Consider the following 26,172-nt stretch of genomic DNA (forward strand, 5'->3'; position numbering starts at 1 on the left):
AGACGGTGGATTAGGATCTCCTGACCTCACGGCGAGGTCGGGTGAGGTGGCAAAGGAAGACCGGCAGCTGCCACACCATCGGACACGCTCCAGACAGGCAAGAGAGCTTTTTTTTTCCTTTCTGTAAACTCTTTTTGTACCAACATAAAGCTGTGAGCGCGGCTGTGTGGTGGTTTTGTTTTTGTGTTTTTTTTTTTTTCCTTAACCGGGTGTCCAGTATTTCCTTGGCCTTATTAGCATCAAGTGCCCCACGCCACTGACTGAGAGGGATTCACACTCCTCCCCGCCGTCCTTCCTCACATACACTGCACCACCGAGGCAGTGCCACTACCCCACCACAGGGCGGGGAAAAGCTGTCTAATTCGGATAACGCGGCGGCCCCTGTCGCTCAACATGGCCCCCGCGGGCATGGCCGTGAGGGGAAGCGGCGGCAGCGCCTCCCGCCCCCGCTGGGCGGCCGCCGCGCAGGCGCCTGGTGAGGCGAGAGGAGGCGGCCTGGGCTGAGGCGGGCCGGTCCGGCCGCTCTGCTAGGGCAACGGCGGCGTTGACGGCCGGGGCCCGGCAGCCCGCGCTCCGCCATGCCCGTGCGCTTCAGGGTGAGGCGGCGCTGGGCTGCGGGGCCGCGGCGGGCCAGGGGGGGTGTGCCCCGGTCGGCCGGGCGCTGAGCGGGCGGGGCCCCGGGCCTGGGGGCGACGGGCCCGGCGGGCCTCTGCAGCCGGCAGGAGGTGGGGATGCAGCCGTTTGTGGGGTGCCAGCGGCGAAGCTGGAAAGGGGAGATCCTTGTGCTGAGGAGCACGGGCTAATAAAGACAAAAAGGAGTCCAGTCCTGTGGGTGATAGGGTTCAGGCTGTGTTCATTCCTGAAACTTCATATACTTAAATATATAAAGTCTTTTTGCATACTTTTTTTGGTGCGTGATCTTACTTCGTGCTTAGCAATCAAGTAGCTTTTGCTTTTTGCTGGGCGTGGGTTTGGAAGATGCAGAGCAACTTGCCAGCCCAACCAACTCCTTGTTGGTGTTTGTCCCCTTGGAGACCTGTTACCAGCAGGAGCAGGACGAGCACCCGTCATTTGACACACACCTCTCTGTTTGCTGCAGGGGCTGAGTGAATATAAGAGAAACTTCAGATGGAAAACCCCAGAGTTTTGTAGCCCGTCCCCACAGCAGAAATCCTTGTGGGCAGGACTTCGGTCGGATCAGTTAGGTAAGCATTCCTGAAAGCTGCTCCCTTTGATTGCAAACCCCAGCGTTTTCCAAGCCGTCCCTGGTAAGGATGAGCCTGGGCAGCACTAGGCCTAGAGAGTTTTGCTGTGATTGAGTATATGGCCACAGTGAACAGGTAGTGTTTGCTGTTTGTGTGCTTTATACAGTTAAAGTTATATTGCTGGTCATCATTTAGAGTATGTTTTTGAATGCCCTATTCTTTCTGGCTACACTGAAACTTTCTTCTAATGCTAGTGGTATTTATATAAAACCTGAAAAATATGTGGTGTCTGACATGCGGCATAAGCTGAGTCCCAAACACGAGGCACAGATGCAATGTTAAGCCCTACAGGATGTGTAAAAAGGAGCCATTGGGTTACCTGTGGTGGTTGGAAACGGTAGGTAAAATTCCATATTTAAGAGACTTGGGGCAAGGTTTAACTAACAGGGAGAGCTAGCTGAAAAAAATATAAGCATTAAACAGAAAAGCTTTTGGTGCTGTAGTCTAGGAGTTAGGGATTGTAGACATTATCATGGCAGGAAAATACGGGGTTGGGAAGTAGAAGACAAAGGAAATAGCATCTGGATTGAAAAGCCCATAGGGAGTTGAGGAATAGGAATAAGCGGGAGTGCAATGACAACTGCAGTGCTTTGAAAAGGAGCAGGATAAAATAGGAATTATTGTAGTGGCACAGGACAGATTAACAAAATGGTGCAATTCAGTGCAACCATGCTATGCAGTCTGAGTAATTAGAGTCCCGTATATTCATTATATTAATTCCTATTATGTGATAAGTGTTCTAAATTACAGTCTAATAATTAAGCACAGACCACTGGGAGACGGATTTGTTTTTGGCTGAGATGCTAGACATATTAATAAATAATTTAATCTTGCTAAAAATTATGCTTTATATATATTAGTGCTTTTTTCCATTACTGCCAAATATGTATTTCTTTAACCTTGTTTTCCCTAACACATCCCTAACACATGGATCTGTGTATGGGTACCTATACTGAAGACTAAACACTCAAACATCCAAACATGTTAACTTATTTTAAAAAGTGTAACCTATTCATCTTTTCCAGTAAAACTAAACTGCAGATTTTACAAGACTTGTGATAAAGTCACGAGTTAGCAGTAGAGCAGTTTCTCCTTCTCCTCATGTTGTAGCAGTGTTTGTGTGCATGCTTGGTGCAGTTTTCCTACATCTTTGTGTTTATTTTCATTCCCACCTGTTTTCTGGCCATTTAACCACCAACATCTTCAAATATTGCTCTTGACACCTCATAGGACTTGAAGACTGTTATTGATAATTCACTTATGGTTCTTCCTGTTGAAATACATAATTGTTAGTTTTAAGAATGACTTGAAAGATCACCACAAAAATTTAATAGCTGCTGATACTTGGAGTTCCTTTCTGCTACTTTTCCAGTGTTTTTCCACTGGAATTATTTCCTGTCATCTGTATGTGCAGTTGGACATCCAGACATTCTGTGTACCTTTCCCTATAGGTTGTTCTATCTTTCTACTTTGCTTTTTCATGAGATAGGACATTCTCCTATAAAGTGTTTCTTTCAGCCAGTCAGGGGCCTTCACTTGTTTTTCTGTTGCAGTTGAGCACTTTGCAGTTAGATTAGAATTTCCTGCTTTAAATGTGTTCAGTCATTCAGTCCTCTTCTTAAAATGGTGAGGTAATTTTATTTCCATTTGCATGTGTAAAGGCCAGCAGTTCTTTAAAATAACTGAATACTTGGTTTTATTACATAGTCTTTTTACAATTTGGGAAATGTTTCGGTGTTTACACACTAAAAGGTCACCAGCTATCTGAGCTGATTTTAAATCACAGTTGTATTAGATGGATAGGGATCTGTCACTGTCCTGTCACAATCTGAGAATCTGTTCAGCAAGGTGTGTTGTGTGTGTAATGAGAAGTGTTTGTGACATAACCAACTGCAGTTTGGTTATTCTGTATCGCTATTAACCAGAGTCTTTTCACTGTGTAAATTCTGTCCTTGTTGTTCATCTCCCAGAATCAACTTGCAAAAGATTGTCCTGTGGCCATATTTGCTTTGTAGGGTTTTATCCAACATGGTCCTGGAGTACCATGTTTCCGTCTTTCTTTAGTGGAAATGCAAGGCATTTGCAGATAGAAGACACGATTTCATAGCTGTGACCATAATTCATAGCCTGTCATTGCTCAAATATTCTGAAATAGTTTTTTCTAATGATCAGTTGTATGATAAGCTTGCAGTCTATTCTTGTAGTAGCACGATAGGATGTCTTCAGTAGGGTGTTTTAGTAAACCTAGTATGTCTTTTTCAGGAATCACAAGAGAACCAAATTTCATTTCCAAGAGAAGGGTGCCTCACCATCATCCACAGATTTCAAAGTCCTTTGAATGGACAGCAGATTGTGATTTGAATGACCCACTTGAAACTGAAGCTCTTAGGACTGCAGAGTTGCACACAGATCACAACAACAATGATGTGAATCAGGAAAAACTTGAAACGTCAGAAGAACCCAGACTCCCCCCAAAAGTTCGATCACATTCAGTAGATTCTATGGGTGAAACAGCTCTTGCCCTTGCAGAAAACGGTATGAAGAGATCAACCTCTGCGGCACCACTAAATCAAAGTAAAGCATTTACATCTCCAAAAAAGGAATTAGAAAAAATGGGTAATGGGGTAAGGGAAGTTTTTTTTTTTTTTTAATTGACCACTGTAAAAATTACTGATCTGATACTTGCAGTAATTTAATGCACATACACCAGCCTCTGATGTCTATTTCTCTCCTTAGTTCTGTATTTTGATATTCTATGTTTTAGCTTTTCTGTTAGGAGAACAGCACTTTTGAGACCAGATTTTGGTTCCACTGGGTCAATAGGAATTTGTCCTTCATGTGCCATTACTATTGATTTCAGTAAAAGAAGGATTTAGCCAATAATACATAGACTTTTGGGGGTTGTTTGCTGTAATGAGAAACTGCATTTGTTTAATTCATACAACCAAAACCCAAACCATTAGTTTGAAAGTGTGCATTGAAAAATATCTGACTTGCAAAACATTGTAGGAAAAGGGAAAATTGTTGTTGTTTATTTAATGTTATTATTATTTTTTTTTAATTTATTTTTTGTGTTGTCAGCTTCACAGAGTCCTTCAGAAGAAAACAGGCATGAACATTTCACGTTCAAATACTTTCCCCAGAAATTCTGAATATCGAAGCCAATTTGTTTGGAAGAGTCCTCATGAAAAGTCACCAATACTTGCAGCTGAACAGGTAACTTTAAAGAATCCAAAAAGTAAATGAATACTTTCTTTTATGTGTCAGTACAATTGCCTACCTTCCAAGATTTCCTTTCTTTCTCTTTTGACAGTAGAGTGACAAACTTGAATGTTGTTATGTGATTATTTTTTTTTTCTCTCAATACGCAAAAGTCAGTGTAATTAGATTTGTTTCCCCTGTGATTATTTTGGTCAGGTCTAATTACTCGTTCTCCTTATCCCTGGTTGTATTCCGTCCTTTCTAACTGGACCATTTTCTTCTGTTTGCATTAATTTTCTGTAGGAGCTCTAAGATCCTGCTCAACATTAGTTTTAATTTTTATCATTTTTATGTTATCTAGTATACAGCTAATCAACAGATGAATGTTCAGGTGTTCTGTATTGTAACAACATGTCTTGCCACTGAAATCATTCAGGTTTCACTATTTATTCTCATGATCTTTTATGGGTTACCACAATTTCTTAGTCTCCATCTCTGTGCATTCTTCTGAGCCCTAAGGTGCATCTCTGTAGTGTTTTTTCTTTGAGGAGAACTGCTTATATTTAGAAGTGGAGTCTTCTGATTTTAAGATACTTTTGTGGCATTTTAATACATCTCATGAGTTTTTGGACTTTGTAGGATTGGAAATGCTATTTCTAATCAGACTATAAAGAGGAACTCTTTGAGACTGCTTTGTGTTTTCAATTCATTGTTACTGGGATCAGGACTTGGGACACTCAGTCCATCTTTTGGTCATTTTATAGTAAAAAATAGGCACTTCTGCTTTTATTTTGTCTTCACTAGAAGCATAGACATTACTGGGTTTACTACAGATGATGCACTCTGTTTTCACACACAGGTAGCTGATTTGTTCAGTAATAGGTTTCAGAGGCGATAAATGTTGATAACTAGGATCAAACACTATTGCGTATTTTTCTGTTGGAATGCCAACAGGTGACTTACTGCAAGATACTTGTTTCCCAGCAGTCCCTCATCCAATGAAAACTCACTGATATGCATGATAAGAGTACAGAAGCCAAAGGAGCATTTGAGGAAGAGGCAGGTCCCAGAAAGTCACCTTATGGAAATTTTCATAGAGAATTCAATTTGATACTATTAGAAATCAGTTTGATAATTTAGTTATTGATGCTTGTGAACATTGTGCTATCTCAGAAGAAAGACTGTGAAATCTAAAATAAAAAACTTTTTTTTTCAGCTTATACAGAATAAGAAGCTGTAAGAATAAGTCTACAGGCACTATAAATCCTTAGAGAAATAGAACTTAGAGAAAAATCTACAGGTGTATAAGCGTTTGCACTTTTAAACTAAGATTAGAATTTCATCATAAAAGTACTATTAATAAACTGATATTCTTTTGATTGCTGTGGATATGATGGACAACACCTTTCAGTTGAAGAGATTCTGTGAAAATATTGAAGTTATCCAAGTTATGTTATAAGTCAGACCTAAACTCTCATAGCAAAGCTGAAGAATTTGCCTGTGACACATGGCGTGGTCTTTTAGTTCAGACCCTCATGAGGAGATGCTACCTGACCACATATTAGGCAAATTCTCTACCTTGGTTTATAGTGCAGTATAGATTGGAAAATAGCGGATAGCTCAAATTAGCCAAGCTCTAAGCATCCAGTTCTGAAACACAGAAGAGTTATCTGTTACTTATGGCATGACACATACTGAGGACTCATAGGGAAGTTTTATGGCATACATGTTAGAAAATATGATCCTACGTACACCTCTGAAAGTGAACTGTCTTTACCAAATAAACAAAGCCTCTGTTAGTGAACTTCAGTAAGAACAGTGTTTGATGACAGGTTGAGCTGTGTCCGACTCTATTATTTACAAATGTATTTTTGTCAGATTATGTTTCTCTTCAATTTGTTCTAGAAGTTAATTAGTCTGCACATGCTTTATTTGTACACATTTGTCTTTCTGCTCATAGGTGAGTGTATTTGCGTGAATTGATTAGCTGATTTTGAATATTAAGCCTCAAGGTAAGTGAATCACACTCTCTTTTTTTGTTTTTTTGTTTTTTTGTTTTTTCCCCTCAAGGTTATTTGCAACACAAGCAAATCCATACCCCCATTTAAATCTTCTGCAATTACTTCTGAAACTGCATATGAGAGAAATTTCAAAGGTTCTCCTTCTGTTAAGGATACACAAGAGAGAGATGGTTTGGAAGAGAAAGAATTTCTGGTTTGTGAACAAGTAAATATTTCCCTAAAAGAAGAGCATTAGTATACTTCTGTAATTGTTATTATTCTTGTCTGTAATGCAGAGGTATGTTTATTTTGAAATTTTTAGTTGTATTTTAGAGTTGTTACTGATGACACTGGACTCAGTACTGGTTTTGCTATAAAAGACTGAAAATAACTATATGATTTCTTTGCTCTTAGGGCATTCTATAGTGAGTTCTGTAGTGTCTGTAGTGGATTTGTTCAGTTTACAGTGACATCTTAAGTGTGGGTTTTGTTTTTTGTTGTGGTTTTTTTTTTTTTCTTTAATTTTCCTTCTTAGATTGAAACTTTGCTTTTAGGTATTAGGATAGTTTCTGAAATCTGAATCTCTGATTTGTAATCTCATTGGTACCAGTGTAGTCTTTTGGTGTACAGGAGGGCTGGATGGGAGGTGTGGAGCTTTTTGGATCTCATAAATCAGATATAGTGTGAATTAAAAACAACCTAATTTGATGTATGGAAGATGCCACAGTTGGAATTGATTTTCAGCGAATAGTTGTTATTTGAAGACATATGGAAGAAGGGTTACAATTCATTTCCCTTTGCCTTGATAAGTTGAAAGGTAAGTAATTGTATTTAGCCCAGGGCTGTAACAGGACATTATGTAGCCTGTGTAGACTCTTTGTTCAAAACATTACAATGTATTTTATGAAAGTAATTTGGCTATCTGAGCTTTGGTCTTGCTATTGGCTTGAACAAAGTTAAGTCGATTTTTAGGAAACATGGCTATGGCCATGTTACCAGATACGCATAATGAAATAGAATTGTTTCAGGCTGAGACCTTCTAAAAATAGATGAGAGCAATTTAGAGTACATGACAGCTAGCCTATTTTGCGTATGAATGTTTATTTTTATAGCAAGCTGCCAAGTGTAGTGTTGTCTCAATTCGTCCAGGTTAGCTAACCTTCCTTCAGATAGAAGGACTGCATATAAAGCTGTCAGTACCCATTTTGGTTCCTTGATAAAACAGAAGGAGCCGTTGTCAGACAACACATTCACCATTACTGAGCAAAATGCACACTTAATATGGAGAGCCTGCAGCTCAGTTTAAGCCATTGGGACTTTTGAGGTTCTTAAAGATGATTGTTGGCTTGGAGGCTTTATAATTTAAAACTCGCACCTGCCCAGTGCTTTAAATCTAATCTGGGAATGAGGAATTTTATGTCCCCTTTTGCCTCTTTCAGCAGATGTAAAGAAAGCCTGAAAGGCATGAGGCTTTCAGGAAGCATTTCTTTGTTTTTAATGTTGGAAATTCAGGTTATGTTATCCCAAGGGAGCTAATAGAGTGATGGAAGAGAAAGCATGAGAAGGGAATTTTTGTGAAAGTGTCTAAACCACTTTTTGGTTATACTGACATCTCTGATTAATATCTTGAAAAAGTTTTGGGGGTTTTGGTGGGCTTTTTTTTTTTCTTTCATTTTTTTCTTGAATTTGGATAATATCTGTGAAGATCTATAGCAGAATCAGAAGTCATGGATGCAATTTCTGAGAGGACAAAATAAGTGGGAAAAAATATCTTTGATGTGAAAAATGAACAAGTCAGTGCGACCTTTTATAAGCCATAATGGCAGCAAATAAAAAAATTCCCTTTGGTTTATTATAAACTGGTATATATAGCTTGAGTATAAAGCTAAGAGTTTTTATTTTTTTTATTTATTACTAATTCCAGAAATATATGTATTAGATCTTGCACAACTTAGGTTAGAATGCACAGATATTGCATTATTTTATTTCTGTGTTTCATGTTGAATTCATTTTGTAAAGCGTACAAAATGGATCATCTAACTAACTGAATGTTGCACTCAGAATCTTAGGTTGGGCTTTTTGCTAGTTTCTTTTTGTATTAACAAAGGAATGTAGTATTCTGGTTTGTATTAAATATATGGAACAGTTAACACTAAAAATTAATTTTTTGCAAAAACTTGATGTCAGTTGTCAGATTGTTAGCTAATGTGGTATTTTTTAAATTATTTTTGCCTTAGAATAAGAGGGAAGAACCATTTCAAAAGCCAGCAGAAGATGCAGCAAACCAAAGGAAATCAGAACAGAAACATCCTAAACAAAAAAATAAGCAACATATCAGTCCAAAGCCTCTCTCTTTACATACAAGTCATGGGTATGTATAAAATAGGAAAACCTCGTGAATAGGTGTACATAATATGTAGAATGGTGGACCACAGACCTTTAACCACACCGTGGCAGCCCTGGAATTGAGCTTCCTATGGGTGCATCTAAACCTGGGGTTAATTTCCATCCCCTTCTCCAGACAGCGGAAGTGGAAGCTTTGTTACCACACTTGTCCAGTTGAACCTTCTGATGCAATAATAATATTATTAATAAATTTAACGTGAATTGAATTAAATTGATGCAGTGCTGCTACTAAACGTTCAGTGAGTGCTTTGGAAGTTGCCGTCTACTCTCAAACTGCTCTCCTGTGTGCTTAATCCATGTGTTAAAACTGTGATGATTGTACTTGATGTCTGCTTTTTCTATTCCGTACCACCTTCTGTCCAAGAGTAGCAAAAACAAACACGTGAGTTAAATGGAAGTAATCTGTCCCATTTAGGGTAATCTGAAAAGCTTGGAAATGAAGTTCTGTGTTACTGAGGGCTCTCCAAGTGTCTTTTTCTTCTGCCACGTACTTAACATTGCAGGAACTGAACTCATGTTTCCATTTTCTACACATCTGAGATACGCCAAGAGAAATAAATTTTAGAATGGATGTAGGTTTTAGAATTCATAAATTAATCCATTTCTATTGTCTTTGTGCTTAATGTATGTCTCAGAGATTACTTTCATTCACATGACTTTCTGGCAGTGTATTAACCTATTAGATGAAAGATGGGAGAGGAGACCTAGCTAGGTCCAAATGCTGTTGGATATTGGGAGATAATTAGAGAGTGATCACCCAAAGTACTATGAAATAAAATTGCTTTATGAAAAAGCGAGTGGATATGATGTAGTTAAAACCTTTAACTCTTTGGTTTTCATAACTCTTTGTCATAGATTTTAGTCAGTTTTGCAGTGAGTAAAATTCTTGATAATTTGCTGTGACTTTTTTCATTTAAGGACAAATTTTTGCCTCTATGCCTTCAGTGTGGTATCACAAGGCAAAAGATTCCAATACAGTCACTGGGCAAATAACTGTCAAAAGGTGCAAGTTTTCAATATGCAGACAGAACTGTCACTTTGTGTGCAACCAGCATTGCATGGCCTATTTTTGCAGCAGAATGACTAGGATCAAGACACAGCAGTGATTTGGTTTTTGAACTAATCCATTAGTTTTACAACCAAAACTGAAGGAATTCTGTCAAAGAAAGGACCATATGGAAAGAAATTTTGAATATAAAGAGGTTTTTTACCTTGATATTTTTCTTTTTACAAGGTGCATTTTATTCTCGGACTTCAGGCTTTTATGATCTATTTCTGAAGAAGGGCTGAAAAAGAGGGCTTTTTCGCCCAATGCTGAATGCATCAAAATCAAGTTAATAATGTTCTGAAGCAAGATTAAAATCAAAAACCTCTTTAGATTTAAGCTGATAAATCCAAAATTCAGTGCTTAAGGACTTGAAGTATTGCTTATTGCCCGCTTTATTTTAGATCATGTTTATTTTTCTGTGTATATATGTGTGTGGCAGAAGGGGAAATGAAACCATCTTTTTGAGTACTGAGGCGTTTTGAAGGTCAAAAGGAGTAGGACATAGTTAGATGTATTTTACTGACTGTTGTTCTAGCAATCAGATGTTTCTGATTCCCCCCACCCGTATGCAGAGCACATTTAGAGAGAAGTTCATAGGAGGAAATGTCTTGGACATATTGGTGCCAAACCAGACATTTTTACTTAAATACAGCTTCATCAATGGCTTAAACCAGGGTGCTTCACTTTGCACTGAAGTAATTGAGGCTTATGTGTGTATTGTGGTCTGCTCATTTGGTTGTCAGGGCAAAAGCTTCTAGCAGAAGAGTTGTGAGGAAAAAGCAACAGAAGTAACTACTTGAGGAACCACCAGCTGTGAATGATCTTTTTCACAGCTTGCCTAGTTGTGTTGGTATGGATGAGCTGTGTTTCAAAGCGTGTGTTTTTCACATCTCAGCCTGGCATTTGAGTACAAGTATCATTGTTGATACAACTTCAAAAGTGCTCTTAACGAGTATTCTGGTTATCAAGCTTTGTTCTTTCTGTCTTTTTTTTTTCCTCTCCTCATTCTTGATTTCTTAGGAAGATGAACACTGAATATAGGTCAAAATTTTTGTCTCCAGCCCAATATTTCTACAAAGATGGAGTTTGGTCTCGTATCAGGAGTAAAGTTCCCAACCAGGTTAGTGGTCTTAAAAAATCTAAAGCCTGAGTGTGCTTTATATTTTGATTGTTATATTAAAAAAACTTTGACTCTGGTTGTTTATAAGATACAGGTTTGACATTGTAATGCTGATGACTCAAGCTCCCAAAGGTGAGTATACAAAGAAGATTAGGTTCTGACAAGCCAGTGTAATATATATTAAGGAAAAAAAAAAAAAAGGAGAGTATGACTTACAATATACTAATGTGACATGCAAAGTGAGAGAGGAGCTTTGTTCCCCTTACAAATCCAAATCATCAAAACAGTCTCTTAGAGCAGATAAATATAGTGCTGATGTTCAGCTGAGTTGTAACAAGCATATTTTTAAAAATGTGGAATTAGATGACAGGAGATTCCAAGGGGATAAAAGGAAAAGGCCAGGTCAGCTTGATAGCTGAGATCAGTTTATTAGCTTGCTATGCTGAATCCATTCAAAGCAGTAAGCTGAATTCAGTCATACACAATAAAAAAATAAGAGTTTCTCTTGGAAGTTTCAGCCAATGTAAGTATTTTCATGTAGCTTATACAGTTACTGCGAAAAGTATTATACTGTATAGGAACTCATTTGACAGAACTCTGAAAATGCTGACCAGCTTCAGGACCATAGCATTTCTGAGCAGGATTATTGAGTATGGTTTCCAAAGTTAGTCAAGTAAATCAAAACCATTAACAGTGTGCTAAGAAACTGCTGGAGCTAGTTCTGCAACTGTCAGGTTTCACTGAAGTGACTTAGACTTTTCCCAGCTGAGAAAGGGAGCCTTCATGAGACACTGTGTGTTGCTAAATTTGTGGCAAATACTTGGAAATATGTATGGCCCTGGGTATATTGGGCTTTGAGATTTTGCAAATTATGTTCTCTGAGAATTGCAGTAGTGTGGTAGCAGTTTTCTGTTTTCTTACTGAACTTGATCTAGCAAGTTATTTTATGTCTCTTTTTAGGCAAAAAGAAATGAATATATATGAAATACTGAATGTGAACTAGGTCTCAAAGTTTAAAGTATATCTTAGTTTGAGATAATCAGGTTTTGTGTACACATGCATGAGATAATCCATTCTGTGAATACCTCCTCATGAGGATGTTAGAGGACTAAAACAAGCAATATTTTTATTTTTACATGTAGTGATACATGATACATGTATTAGACTTAGTCTTACCATCACGAAGGCTGTGATGTAAACTCTTGCATGCAGTCTGACTGTAAGCAGTGTACAGTATGTATCCATGGAATATTATGTCATTTTTTGGTGTGTAAGGCTTTTGTCTGGAGACTGGATGTTGCATGAGTAGCGTTGGAAACAGCTGGGAGCAGTGCTCAGTTTCAAGAGGAGCTGACTGGGAGGCAAATAAAGCGAACGGGACACGTTGCCTCTGAGTAGGTTTTGTTTGCAGCACAGGCAGCTGGGAGGAGTCGCTGCGGTGGAGTCAAGGGAAGGAATGAGGAGGCTGCAAGGGGAGGATGGGTCTTCTGCTTTACCAGGCAGGATCCTTTTTGGGTTGTGTTTGAGAGATGTAGGAAGGACATATATGCTGCATTTAATTAGAGTGTATGAGAAACCAAGACATTCCCACACTGTAGAGATGTGTTTTGGATGCATCTGACTTTTCCGTGAAGATTTTCTTGCTGACAAGGGAATTGCAGAGGAAACTAGAAAGTAGTCACTTGGGAGTAGGCATGGAGAATTCAAAAAAGAATTATTAGGATTTTTAGGGCCTTCTAAATGAAGAGGTTATGCTGTGTAGCTGGAAGAGCCAAATTCATTTCAAGACTATAATAACAAATGTTGTATTGCTTACAAATGTGCCTAGATTATGTACACATTTTTATGTATGCATACCTACACTAGATGCTAGTATGAGTTCATGTAGAACAGACTGTTATAATTGGAATTACCTGAATTGCTCCTCCTTCTATTAGACTTTAAATCACATGGCTGTGAGCATGGGTCATAGTTTAACCCTGCCAGCAACTAAGCCCCACACAGCAGCTTGCTCACTCCACTGCCCTGGTGGGATGGGGGAGAGAATCAGAAGGGTAAAAGTGAGGAAATTTATGGGCTGACATAAGTACAGTCCAATAGGTAAAGCAAAAGCTGTGTGCGCAAGCAAAGCAAAACAAGGGTTTCATTCACCGCTTCCCATGGGCGAAGGGCAAAGGTGTTCAGTCGTCTCCAGGAAAGCCAGGCTTCATCGTGTGTAATGGTGATCTGGGGAGACAAACACCATCACTCTGAATGTCCTGCGCTTCCCTCTTCTTTCCCCGACTTAATATGCTGAGCATAGTGTTACATGGTGTGGAACATCCCTTTGGTCAGTTGGGGTCAGCTATCCCAACTGTGTCCCCTTCCAACTTCTTGTGCACCCCCAGCCCACTGCCTGGTGGGGTGGGGTGAGAAGCAGAAGAGATCTTGGCTGTGTAAGCACTGCTCAGCAGTAACCAAAACATCTGTGTTATCAACACTGTTTCCAGCACAAATCTAAAACATAGCCTAATACAAGCTATTCTGAAGGACTTTAACTCTATCCCAGCCAAAACCAATATAGTATATCAAGCTAATTCTGCTAGTAGACAAAAAATAATATTTAGTTTGTGTAAATGTGATGCTGTGCAGGATTTTTTCTGTACAGAGTTTTTTTTAATTTCTTGTTGTCTTGTTAATGTTTTCATATATATCATTGAGGGTTATAACTTTTCAAAAAAAAGTTTTTGTGAGTGTAGTGAAAACAAAGAGCAATAATAAAGCTTGGAATTCTCCAGTTTTCAAGACAAGCTGGAAGAAAACCAAGGGTAATTCTTTAAACCTCTGTTACTCCAAGAATAAAACTCCTGATAGGCCTGATCCTTGGCCAGGCTTTTTGTTTGGGTTGTGGGTTTTTTTTTTTTTTTAAAGCATCCATCAATATCTTTGTTCTAAGAACTACAAAATGGCAATCCAACATGGCTCGAATAGTAGGACTGAATAAAATATTTCATTCATGGTTGACACATAGGAAGAATCTGACCATTTGAGACATATGTTACTAGCAGAGTAATGCAAGTATGGATAACTTGAAGAAACTGTCAGGCTCATTTGTTTTATTGTAGAACAACGAAGGTGCTTTGTCCATTCACAGTAGAGGCTGCACAACAGTCCTTTTGGTTTCTACATGATTCCATAGTTGTTGCCATACTAATGCACTGACATGAGGAGAAATGCTGTTCAAACCTCTGCCTCTGATGGGTTGTTGAAACTCAACCGTGCTGAAGGTGTCTACAGAACATCTTTTGCATATCTGATTACTTGATAAGCTCTGCTGATTCAGTCTGGTTTCTCCCTTAGCTGGGACGATACATGGGTAACTTTAGGTCCAAAGCAGACTTTCTGAAGTTCTGAGCCCAAACAAGCGAAGACCGTAATAGAATCCTGATATGACCTTAGCCTTAGTGACTATTCCTAGGCTGCTACCCTACAATAATATATTATTAAGGGTTGCTTTTCAGCAGTCTAATGAAAAAATCTCTTTGAATTATGGTTTTGAAAAATTAATGCGGGCAGTTCATAATCACAGTAGGACTCTCTGGGGCCTTTGTCCTGCTGAGATAATGCTGCCTGCTGAGTCGCTGAAGGATTCAGTTGTCCTTTGTACTTCTTCACAATTCACTGGAGACATAGTGTTCTTCCTTCCCCTGCAGTGTCCTGTTGCTCTGGATTTATATTCTTTCTGATGTGACTATCATAATTAATTTTTCATTCTTCTACTCAAAGTGAATAATCCAGTAGATCACTTACACCTCAAACTTTAAACTCTCCTCTTAAAATGACAAGTATATACTTTTAATGGGCTATTAGTTGGAAGTTTAGTGGGTCAAATTGTGGGATATTAGGTCGTGTGGGCTAAGTAAATTTCCATCTGCCACATCTAGATACTTTTAGTGGATTTAGCAGAATTTGGCCCACTTAACTCTGTTCCTTGCAAAAAGAATGATAGGAAGTCTAGCATGAAAGAAGAGTAAATAAGAAAACTAATGAAAATGTGCCAAAGGAGGTGTCAGTATTAATTTCCTGCGTTTGACAAAATACTTGTTTCCTGTGAACCATTTTTTAGTGAGCCAGAATTGACACAACAATATTACAAAGTTATTTTTGAACATTTAAGCGTAGGAGTTTTGTTGTTGCTTTTTCCTCCTGCACTTTGTGTTTGGGTCAAGGACACAAGAGAATGTGAGTGTTGAAATAGTTTTAACCATAAGAGGGCTTATCAGGTTTTTTTAAGGCTAAGCCTGATATCTCATTCTTACAGTGACTGATAGCCTAGAAGGAATGATTTTGATATTATGTCTTAGATGCAGTAGCACCAAGAGTTCTCATGTAATCATCAGCTCCTCACTGAGATAAGATTAAAATAGCTAGAGATAGTTGCAGTGTTCATAGCATGCAAGCTTGGTATTATTCGTGCACATAGATCTGTTGACTTGACATAATTATGAGTGAGTGTGTGGTGAATGTATTTTTGAATGTTAAGGCTCAGAAGTGGGAATTAATTTCCTCAAGCCTTGCAAAAACTGGTGAAATACCAGTGCTGATGTATTTGCTTTACAGGTTTTTACTGAATCTCAGGGAGGCAGCATAGAGCTATGTTGACAGGTTTTTAATATTAAATTTCTTACTTGGACTGAAATGAATTTAGAAGGGTGATAGTAACAATACATTGTTGAGAGAAGAGTAAGAAATTTTAAAATAATTCTGTATTCCTCTCTTTAGGCATCTCAAAACACCCTAAATTCCGTGTGGTATATGGAGGTTGGTTGCATCTAAGTTTCTGTTTAAGTGTTTGAAGCACTGTGGCTGAGTGCTGATGGAAAAACTGGAATCCAGCTGTAAACTTATTCATAGTGGCTGCATAAATTTTTGTGCTCTTTGAATAAGTAATTGACAATTTTGCTTTGGCTTCATGGCTCAGACATGCTTACTAAATACACACTTTAGTTATTTTTGCTTTGCTTTTATTGCACTTACTGCGGCATGCGATGTTTGTGCTGTGAGTGGCCCTGGATTATTAGTAACTTGCCTTTCTCCTTTAGCTACCACTAGCTAATGCAAATACATTATAGTATTGTAGCCTATTAGTGGACTTTAAATAGACATACAACTTATGAAACCTTGATGTGCAGGTGAGAGAACTTCGAGAAAGAGCAAAAGCTTACAGGCAGCAAGTAGAGGGAACACACTTCTCCCGATACCATCTCAATCAGATCCTGTCCGATAATAACAGTCTTTGGGATGTGTCTTCAAATTCCAGTTCAGAAGAAGGTATCAGCAACAACATCAGAGCACTAGATCTTGCCGGGTAAGGTTGACATTCCTGCCTATTATTCTGGAGCTTTGAAACAGCAAAATGCTGAATATAGGCTTAGCATAGCTGTGAGATCTTGGACGTTTGACTTATTCAAGATGTCATTAGACATAGTGCTCAATAATCTCATATCAGCTCTGTTTCCCCATGAAAGTTTGGACCAGATGACCCTTCCACCCTGGGCTGTTCTGCAATTCCATGAGTGTAAATTCTCTGGAACAGATGAGGGCATTTACCTTTCACAGATTCATCATTTGATATGTGCTCAAATTGAAAATGGGGCCTGGTAGGGGTCAAGTCTTCTGAAAGAAATGTTGCTTCATTGTAATTCTCCACAAACGCATATTTACTATCGCAACTTTAGTCTCGTCAAGTCTAGAGGAATTTTGCACTGAGTCTTACTGAAGTAGTGTTCTTTGCACTGGAATGATAGGAAGTATGTTTTGCCCACTCAGATTTTTATCTGTGTTCTTGTCAGGATTAATAAGCTTGTGGTTGAGCCTTAGACACTGTTTAGTTCTGAATTTAGGAACTGAAATGGTGTACATCCATTTTCTTCTTTCTTTGAAGGCCATCAGAATTGGGAGATATTAAATCCTTTGCTAGGAAAATCCAGAATTAGTGTTTTAGTGAAATGTACAGACAGCTGTTGCTGAAGCAAGAAGTTAAAAAAAATTTAAAAAGTAATTTGTGTCTTCTCTGAGATCTATCTGGTATTTAAAACCAGTGCCTTGGATGCCTCTGCAGTCCACTTTACCTGCTGTGTGCGCACTACTAGTCTTGTGTGTGTGAGAGAGATCTACCCATTTGCATGACTGTAGCTCTAATAAGTGTTAGAGAATGGCACAGAAAAGAGTATTTATTACACTATAAAGTTTGATAGTAAGTACGGCGTAAATTTTTTCGTTTACTAGTTCAGGGTTTTTTTGCCTGTGAAATAGAGATCCTCTTACTCATCTAATTTCCATGCTCCAGGCTAATTTGCATTGGTTTATGTGAGCAGTTGAGAGTTTAAGGCTATCAAGACTTGTGCCTAAATACGAATCTTCTAACTGCTCGGCTTTCAAAATTGTGCCGTCAGACAGTCTCTATGCATGGAGCTTGTTATTTTTGAGCACTTCTGATAATCTAACTTGTTATTTAAATTGGAAGTAGAGCTCTAATTTTACGTTACATTTTTGGAAATGGTAATCCAGAAGTAGTTTTCATAGAATCTAGCATGAAAATGGGTTGTGCATGAACATCTGTTAAAACTTCAATAGAAATTTAACCATACAACATGTTGACTGACACTTTTTAATACCTGAACTGTACTTTTGGCAGAAGGCTGAACTGGATGAATATGTTCTATATAGGCACAAGTATATTGTGCAAATCAATGATATGAAACACTGCTTGCTTTGTTACCTAGAGTTTCTGAAAAAGAGACTGCACCAAGCCCCAAAATGCTGCAGCAACTTGACTCCAGAGAACAGACAGAGCAGGACAGCACTGAGAAGAAAGACATATCAGATGCTTTAACTGTTCCAGTCAAAAGGCGTTTAGCTTGGGGTGAACAAGAAGGAACTGAAGAAAGAGAGAATCAGCAAGCAACAGAAGAGGAAGAAAAACAAAATGAACAGGTTACAGTTGTGGCTCAGGAGTTAGAAGAGAACAATAAGCATGCCAAGGAAGATAAGAAAATTGAACGGTAAAACTCAACATTTTTGTTATGTATATATATATGTATATGAATGACTCTTTACTCTAACATTTCAGAAATTTGTAGGTTAACTAATTTTTGTTTTAAAGCAGATTTACCTAAGAGGGTCTGAGTTGGTCTTTTTTGAGACCACATCTGGAATATTGGGTGCAGTTTTGGGCCCCTCAGTTCAAGAAGGTCAGGGAACTGCTGGAGAGAGTCAAGTGCAGGGCAACAAAGATGATTAAGGGAGTGGAGCATCTCCCTTATGAGGAAAGGCTGAGGGAGCTGGGTCTCTTTAGCTTGGAGAAGAGAAGACTGAGGGGTGACCTTCATTGATGTTTATAAATATGTAAAGGGTGAATGTCGCAAGGATGGAGCCAGGCTCTTCTCAGTGACAACCAATGATAGGACAAGGGGTAATGGGTGCAAACTGTAACACAAGAGGCTCCACTTAAATTTGAGAAGAAACTTCTTCACAGTGAGGGTGACCGACACTGGAACAGGCTGCCCAGGGAGGTTGTGGAGTCTCCTTCTCTGGAGACATTCAAAACCCACCTGGACACTTTCCTGTGTAACCTCACCTAGGTGTTCCTGCTCCGACAGGGGGATTGGACTAGATGATCTTTCGAGGTCCCTTCCAATCCCTAACATACTGTGTTGCTGTGGTATGACACTAGTTTTGTTTTTAACAGTATGATAAGAAATGAGAAAGTTCAAGACCTTGAACTGATTGATGGAAATGGATGTATCATTAAGAATATTGTATTTCTAACTTGCAAGACAGAAGTTTGTAGAAGCATGAACAATTCTAATGTTTTTTTCCCAAACTTTAAAATTTGCAATATGGGCTTCTCAGAACAGACTGTTCATTACACAGCAGCCAAGTGTAGCGAAAATTAAAACTCAGGCTTTACTCCAAATGGTCAGTGTAGGATTGATAGGACTGAAGGGACAGCGTATGTGCTAATCTTTTGCTTAAGCACCTGCTTTTCTTAAAAAAAATCGTGGGACAAGATAAAGGACTTGAGTGAAAAAACAACTAGCATCCAGTAATCATTGGTGACTATGTTACTGAGCACAGGTAGGAAAAAGGTGGAGGGGTATTCAGAAAGAATGACAGATCAGTTCAGTTTGTGTATAATACTGCATTTGACAGTTGAAAGATCCAAATTGTATTTAGTTACAGAAGTATCTGGCTTTTTACCATGCACATTTGGCATACTGTTTTTGGTAGAACGGTGTTTTAGTTTGATAGAGACTTAAATCTGAATAACTTTGGCCCTTGTTACCATACCATCTAAGCATTTTGTATTCCTCATTGGGTTTTACCTTTGGTGCTGCAGCACAAATCTAAGGTGAGGAACTGTAATTGTTTCTTTTGGGGATAATATCCTGGATGCAAAACCCAGTCAAAGAAAGGTTGAGATGCTAGACTCAAATAGAAATTAAATGCAGGCTTTCAAAACTGTCATCCTGAAAACCTTCTTAAGTTTCTGTCTAATTCTAGAGATCTAGTTCATAGATGCGTCTCTGTTTGATGCTGAAGATGTTCTGTCATCCTGTAATGTGGCTTTGTGTGTCCTGAGATCTGCCCTGGACTTGGCCGTGCAGAGTGCAGAGCAGCTTAAGAATGGCATGTTACCTAAGCCTGCTTGAGAGCTAGAAATGAGTAGTTCTTTGCCCAGGTGTCCACAGCGCATGTCCAGCGTGCACTGACAGGACCAGGTTCCTTGCAGAGTGTGGGTATGTGGGTACGCTGCCACTACCTCCTTTAGAAGTACATCTGGAGGAAGAAGACAGAAGTAGTAGTGCTGATTTATTTGATAACCTGGGCGCTAAAGCGGTTACATAAATGTGGGATACTTGGTTTCAGTTCTGCCACATTGACTGAAAAGAGTCAAACCACCTCTGAGGTGGTAACCAGGTTCAAAGTTTTTTTGGATGAGTACAATTTGCAACCCTCCTGTTGGGCCTCTGCTACTGTGCAACAATACAGTCAAGGTTTGTTGGAACAGAGTGAGCCTGAATTTGCAGCTTGAGATTGTTTATGTATTTTATCCAGTTACATAAAAAAATATAGAAACTGAGGCTTGGGGGCTGGAATCCAGGACTCCATATTGCAAGCAGATGTTTTAGCTACAGGGTGTTGGTGTTTTATGGCCTTAACTGTCTTGCCTTAGGCATCTTTGTAGGAATGTAGTAGAAACAAAAAGCTTGAGTGCAAGACTCCTGGGTCCTTAGCTAATCCTTTAATCATTTCTAATTTTTTGCAGTGAAGATGCCTTAGCGTTGAATTCTTCTGCAGCTGTGTCAGATTCTTCTTCTGTGTCCTCGAGGACGGGCGGCAGGCTTCCTACTCCAAAGCTGAGGGCGATTGGTGGAGCTCGGAGGACTCATCATGATCTCACTACCCCAGCTGTTGGTAAAAACTTCTAAATGCAAAGCAGTATTTCAAGAACTAAAGAAAAAAATACATGTGTGCATTAATTTAGTAGGTTATTTAAGGTAATAAAGCATTTTTCATCTTCCCCGCTACAACAGGAGGTGCGGTTCTAGTGTCTCCCCCTAAATTCAAGTCTTCATCTTCACCACAGAGAACGCGAGGTTTAGGAACAGACCTTTCTTCAGCTAAGCAAAGTGCAAGAGAATCTTCAAGAAGAAGGTCATTCAGGGTGAGCCTTTTAGGAATGCCTTTTAGGAATGTGCTTTTTAAGTAGTTGTGAATAATTTAATAATTCTTTTTCTTGAGTTGTCATTTACCATTCTAAAATTTTCATCATCTGTGACTAAAAAAGACTGATGTCTGAATATATCGTTTTTTTGGGGTATCAAGCAAAGGAGCCAAGACTATTGGAGTGAGATTGATTGGATGAGCTCAATTTTGGCTTTTTATGCTAAATGCACAGAATGTGCTTAAAAAAAAATGCAGTCAGGAGCTGTTGGTTTCCCCATCAACATTTACTGTAGCTTGCCACTGACATAGAGCACAACTCCAGATTCCTTGACTTGAAAGAAGTTTGAGAAGGAGAGGTTGGCTGCCTATGTACAATACAGGCAAATGTGTTTCATTCTCCCTTTATTTTGTGTTTCCTTTACTTTGCAGCTTGCACAGTTATAATACTAAAAGAAAAGTAGAAACATTTAGGTGTTGTTTAACTGTCTTCCTCTCAAAATTGTGGTTTTTTTGTCAAGTCATGCTTTGTTTGTGCTCTATGAATACAGTCTAGCATTTGATTGCATACATACATGCTGTATTAAGTTCTGTAATAGAAGCAGACACAATTGCATGAGAAGTTGGTTTTGTTGATTTAAAATTTAAGATCACAGTGTTTTGCTGTGAAGAAAATAAACTTTTGCTTTGACTTGATTATTTTACTTTCAGACCATGTTAGACACTTATTATTAGGAATAGGTTTTATTTAGACTGTCTCACAAGCTTGAGATACTTATTCTTTGGTACGTTCGTGAGAAGTGTAACAGTGTGAAGCCAACATTTGCTGTGTATGTGAGGATCTGTACTTGAAGGCTGTATATTAGATGTTGTGATTTTGTGTGTTTTTCCTTTCTATTGTGTTTTAGCCTGATGCGGAAGTGGAAGCTGTTTCACTCCTTACCTCTCCACCTGCTGGGTTGGGAACTTTAGATCCTCTGCCACTTAGGCAGGATCAGTGGCCTCCAAACAAAGTTTCTGATGGGCAAGTTCCTCTTGCTCCAGCCCATCAAGAGCGTTCCTCTACACCTCCTGTGCTGAAGTCAGCCAAAAGCTTCTCTGTGCCTTGCTGGAGTCACTCTCGTCGTATTCAAGGGACTCTCAAGGATCCAGAATTCCAGCATAATGGTGGGTTTTGTGTATAAACTGTCTGTGTTAGAGCGCTGCAGGATGGAAATGGCTACTGTGCAGTGCTGAGCTTGCTACCTTACAGGCTCTACAAAGAATGTGTTGTTTGTAAACAAAGGCTTTTCTACTAAGTGTTTAGTCTCACTGAGGAAATGTGCACAACTCTCCACCTTAGTTTCAGATTCCACTAATATCGTTGTATTCTAGTGGTCTGCTATCTAATTCTGTCTTATTAATTTCAATAAGTATTTACTCATTATGAGGATAATTTAGTTTAGCATGAACAGTTGTGATTTTTAATCTTTAGGTTATAACTGGATGCTGTGACACTTTTCCACCAGGAATTACTAACCATGATGTGTAACTGGGGACTTTTATAGTGTGCTATTACTTTGCAGGAGTTGTGGATTTCTGAGAGATAAGCTCCTTAAATATTTCTGCAGGATATGGAAACAAAAATAATCTGTAAAATAATATTGGATACCTAGAAAAGCCATTTCTTGACTGAGGAGGAATTTGCGCTGGAGCATTTCAAATATTTTTAACAGTGTTTAGGGGCACTGGAGGCGTGAATTTGATAAACAGAAGAATCCTTCACCCCTTAGTCGAAGTTTATGTTCTTAAGTCTCCATTCCAGAAGGACTTTCTGTAGGTGCTTAAGGTCCATTCTTGGTCCTTTTACTATAAAGATCAGTTAAACTAAAGTAGTATTTCTATTCTAGAATGGAATAAGTAGTTGTCAGGTTAAGTGGGATGATGAAATCCAGAGATTTCCTCGAAAAGAGGTTTGAGTCAGTGCTGTGTTCCAGCTCTGGGCCTCAAGTGCAGTTCACTAAGCAACTTGTAGCATCTGCCAAAGGAAGGTGCCTTGAGAAGAATACAGTGGAATAAGTTTACCTAAGTAGGGAGCCTCCTGGAGCTTTTGGTATGTTTGCTATTTATAAGATTCATGTTTTGGAAATAATGTTGTAGCATTTTAAAATGTTCTGAAATGAAATATTATCCTTTGTCTTTTTTGAAATGACTCAAACCTGTGCCTTTGACTTTTTGTCTTAGGGAATGTTGGCAATCCGAAACTGAGATCTTTCCAGTTACCCCTTCAGGAAAGAAACCATAATGATGAAGGTATTTCTTGTCCCAAAGTGTTATTGTATATCATGGGTATATTAGGTAGATTAATTTTAACTTCTGCACTAATGTGAGTGGTTTCTGAATGTGGTAAGTAATACTGGTTTATGTGTTTGCATGAATAACTGTTGCATTGTTTCCTCAAAACAATTTGAAAATGTTTATCCTAGTAACCTGAAGTATGATTCTGAAGGTATACTCTAGTTAGGAATAAACCCTTAAATGTGGCTGAAAATAAAATACACCATTGTGGCTCAGTGTGGCTACTATAGCTTGCCAAGTTCCATACCTAAAATTGTTTCCTCCCCACACATTTTTTAAGTGTTTGTGTTGATAGCAACAGAAACAAAGTGCAAAATAATCACAGCCCAGGCTGCAGCTGCAGTAGCTTTGGATGCAATTTAAAAGTTACCAAAAAGTTTAAGATAAAGATTTTTCTTGTGCGACTTTGGCACCAGATCTGCAGCATAAAATTATTTATCTGAATTTAATTTTGTTAAACTTGTTCCTCTGCTCATTGTATTGAGGGTACTTATGGCATCCTGTTGTTCTGATTGCTCTTTTAGCCTTTTTTTTGTTTACTGTAAAGTTACTCTGGGGGAGCAGCCAGTGCACAGCCCACCAGTGCGTCTTCTTGGTCCTTTGTGGGCAAGACACAAAGTCTTTCAGTAATGTGAGTCAGTCAAAGGCACTGTAATCTCACTAGCTTGAGCTGCTATACATTGTTTCTTAGCATGGTATATGAAGTTGAGCTTGGAGTGTTGCTGCGCTAGTTGCAATCACCTGTATTTGGCTTAGATTAGAGTATGGGCAGAGCAAACCCCTATCTGATGGCAATTTATTTATAGATATACCCCAAGGCAACCAAAAGCTTTTTTTCCTGTACCTCTAAGGCTTGTTTGCTCCTTGGTTTTAACCAAGGTTCAGGCCGATTCTCTGTTTTACTCATTGCAGTTGGCTGGAAAATGTGTGGGTTGTGCAGATGGCTCAGCCAAGCATCTGTTTGTCTACATAAAACATGCAAAATCCTATAGTACTCTGCAGCTTCACATGAGCTTGCTGCACACAGATTAAATGCTGTAGCTGCTGTTTCTTTTTCTTTCTTTTTTTTTTTTTTTTCCTATGAGCTGAGTGATGATGATGAGTGGTGACCTTTTAGAAACAGGTGCAATGCGCCAGCTCACAGATTTTTTGTATACCCGTATTTGTTCATATACATACAAACCTGGGAGTTATTCCAATGACGTGCATGTGTGCAGAAGTGCAGTTAGCGGTTTTCTCATACATGGGAATATAGTCATTATGCATAGTGTGTGAGCCTGTTATGGGCACTGTATTTCAAGAATTTAATGCTGAAAAATTAATTGAGACACTGACAAAGTACAGATTCCGTTGAGATTGAGTTGCAGAACTTTTGTTGTTGTTGGTAGAGGGGGCTGGAAAGTAGTGGCACAGTACTTTTAAATTTATTGCAGTAGCATGGGTGTAATTAAGGTTATTTTTCTTAGACAGCATCTTGACAGAGCTGTAGCAACATTTTAATAATGATGTTAAAGAAATGGAATGTTGTGCTTTACCAGAGAAGCAGAATCCAGGCTGCTTAATTTTTAAGAGTGCAGCTGGGTGTGAAGTAGACCCTGTATTCATAAGGTAGACCTTTCAAAAGTACATTTTCAAAGCATGCTCCATGCTGTCTTTGTGTTAAACTTCCTGTTTTCTTCAGAAAACACATTTAACAGCTTGTGACACACGAGCTGGTTTTGGCTCAGAAGAGCTCTTTCGGCAACACAGATTCTGATATTTTAGTCATGTTATTCTAAGGTTGACCACTTTGCTAGAAGTGGTGTGTGGCTTTCATGAATTTGAGATTAGCAGAGCCTAGTCTGTGCAGAGTTCAGTGGCAGAGGAACAATTTCTGAGGTCTTCTGACACAGGAGCGTAAATGCAAAGATGACTTGGAGAGTCGGGTGGTTCCCAGATAACAGTAGTGATCTCATTCTGGAGTATGTAACTCACCTAAACTTACCTAGCATCCCCGTAGCTTTCTAGTGAGATTCTTTTCCAGCATGTCAGTCACCAAGTAACAAAATTAAAGTGTATTGTGGTACTATTTTAGAATCCACTGTGAAAGAGTGCGTTAAAAATATTTGCACTTTCAAAGTCTGCCATGAACACCAACTGTGTTTTGAAGTGCATATTTAATCTTCCTATTTACTTTCTTCGTTATTGCTTTCCCCACAGATGACAGGCTGTCTCAGATTTCTGCCCGCTCAGCAGCATCTAGCTCACTTGCATCTCAGATACTGGAACGTGCTCAGAAGAGGAAGGATTTCTGGGGCAAGACATAGTCTCTCCAACCTGTTGTATAGAAACAGTTCTGTAAAATGATTTTTTATAGTTTGTAAAAAAACGTGATTGTAGATATCAAGCAGCATCCTTTCACTTATCACTGTTGTGTCCCAAATTTCGGGACTTGCCATCCTAATTTAAAATTTTAATATTTAAACCAGCGTTGAAAATGTCCTTTATATCTGAGAGTCATGTCTTAATTCACTATGTCACAACAGCCACATGGGTTTATTTTTTTTTTACAGTGGCATTTCTTGAAACTGAGACAATTAATTTTTAATGCAACCTGTGTGTTACTTTTCAAGGTATTCTGCTGTAGTCGTGCGGTATGACCTGGGACAGTATTCAGGGACAACATCATTATTCACCAGCCACCTCAGCTGCTTGATTTTACCCACCTATCTTAAAGGCAGCTGTGGTATATTTGCTTATGTTATTGTATGAAGTGTCAATACAACACAGTGTTGTAAGAAAAAGTTACTTTTACTAGTTACTGCTTTTAACCTGTTACCAAAAATTCTTACTATTTCTTAATGAAGTTTGTCAGATGTACTTATGTGAACGTTTTGTGGGTAAGACCCATGTTTAGTGTTAATTTTAACTTCTCTAGATAAAGCAACCTCAGCCACCTTAACCAGTGGCTTTCCCCAGTCCCACCTCAAACTCAGGTATTCAGGCATAGTTGATCTCTTAAACTCAGAAGAATGTTTTTTTCTTGACTTTGACATTTTAATTATATCTCCTTCTAGTTGCCTGTTTCTGGGAGACTTGAGCACTGTT

The 26,172-nt window shown here is 38.8% G+C and overlaps 1 protein-coding gene across 7 annotated transcripts; it reads left to right on the forward strand.

Moving 5' to 3' along the window:
* Positions 1–451: 451 nt before the first annotated feature.
* Positions 452–25,549, forward strand: MDM1 (Mdm1 nuclear protein). Of its 7 annotated transcripts, none has more exons than XM_065859123.2 (15): positions 452–596; positions 1,100–1,205; positions 3,528–3,889; positions 4,347–4,481; positions 6,537–6,692; positions 8,704–8,837; positions 10,941–11,040; positions 15,802–15,840; positions 16,212–16,387; positions 17,805–18,083; positions 20,351–20,499; positions 20,619–20,749; positions 21,657–21,915; positions 22,972–23,040; positions 25,285–25,549. In XM_065859123.2, exons 1-15 carry the CDS (start codon positions 579–581, stop codon positions 25,389–25,391), a joined length of 2,220 nt encoding a protein of 739 aa, XP_065715195.1. In that variant the 5' UTR covers positions 452–578; the 3' UTR covers positions 25,392–25,549. The 7 variants fall into 7 exon arrangements, with proteins under 7 accessions (XP_065715195.1, XP_065715203.1, XP_065715212.1 ...); XM_065859131.2 differs by having other exon boundaries at positions 6,537–6,680; XM_065859140.2 differs by lacking the exon at positions 15,802–15,840.
* The last annotated feature ends 623 nt before the right edge of the window (positions 25,550–26,172 follow it).

The sequence above is a fragment of the Patagioenas fasciata genome, chromosome 1, assembly GCF_037038585.1.
Source record: "Patagioenas fasciata isolate bPatFas1 chromosome 1, bPatFas1.hap1, whole genome shotgun sequence".
Taxonomy (NCBI): domain Eukaryota; kingdom Metazoa; phylum Chordata; class Aves; order Columbiformes; family Columbidae; genus Patagioenas; species Patagioenas fasciata.

Excerpts from the sequence above, each read along its gene's own strand:
- MDM1 (XM_065859123.2), top strand. Across the intron at positions 8,838-10,940 it reads TCTTTACATACAAGTCATGG|GAAGATGAACACTGAATATA; the intron begins GTATGTATAAAA and ends TTGATTTCTTAG. Across the intron at positions 20,500-20,618 it reads TCTCACTACCCCAGCTGTTG|GAGGTGCGGTTCTAGTGTCT; the intron begins GTAAAAACTTCT and ends CCGCTACAACAG.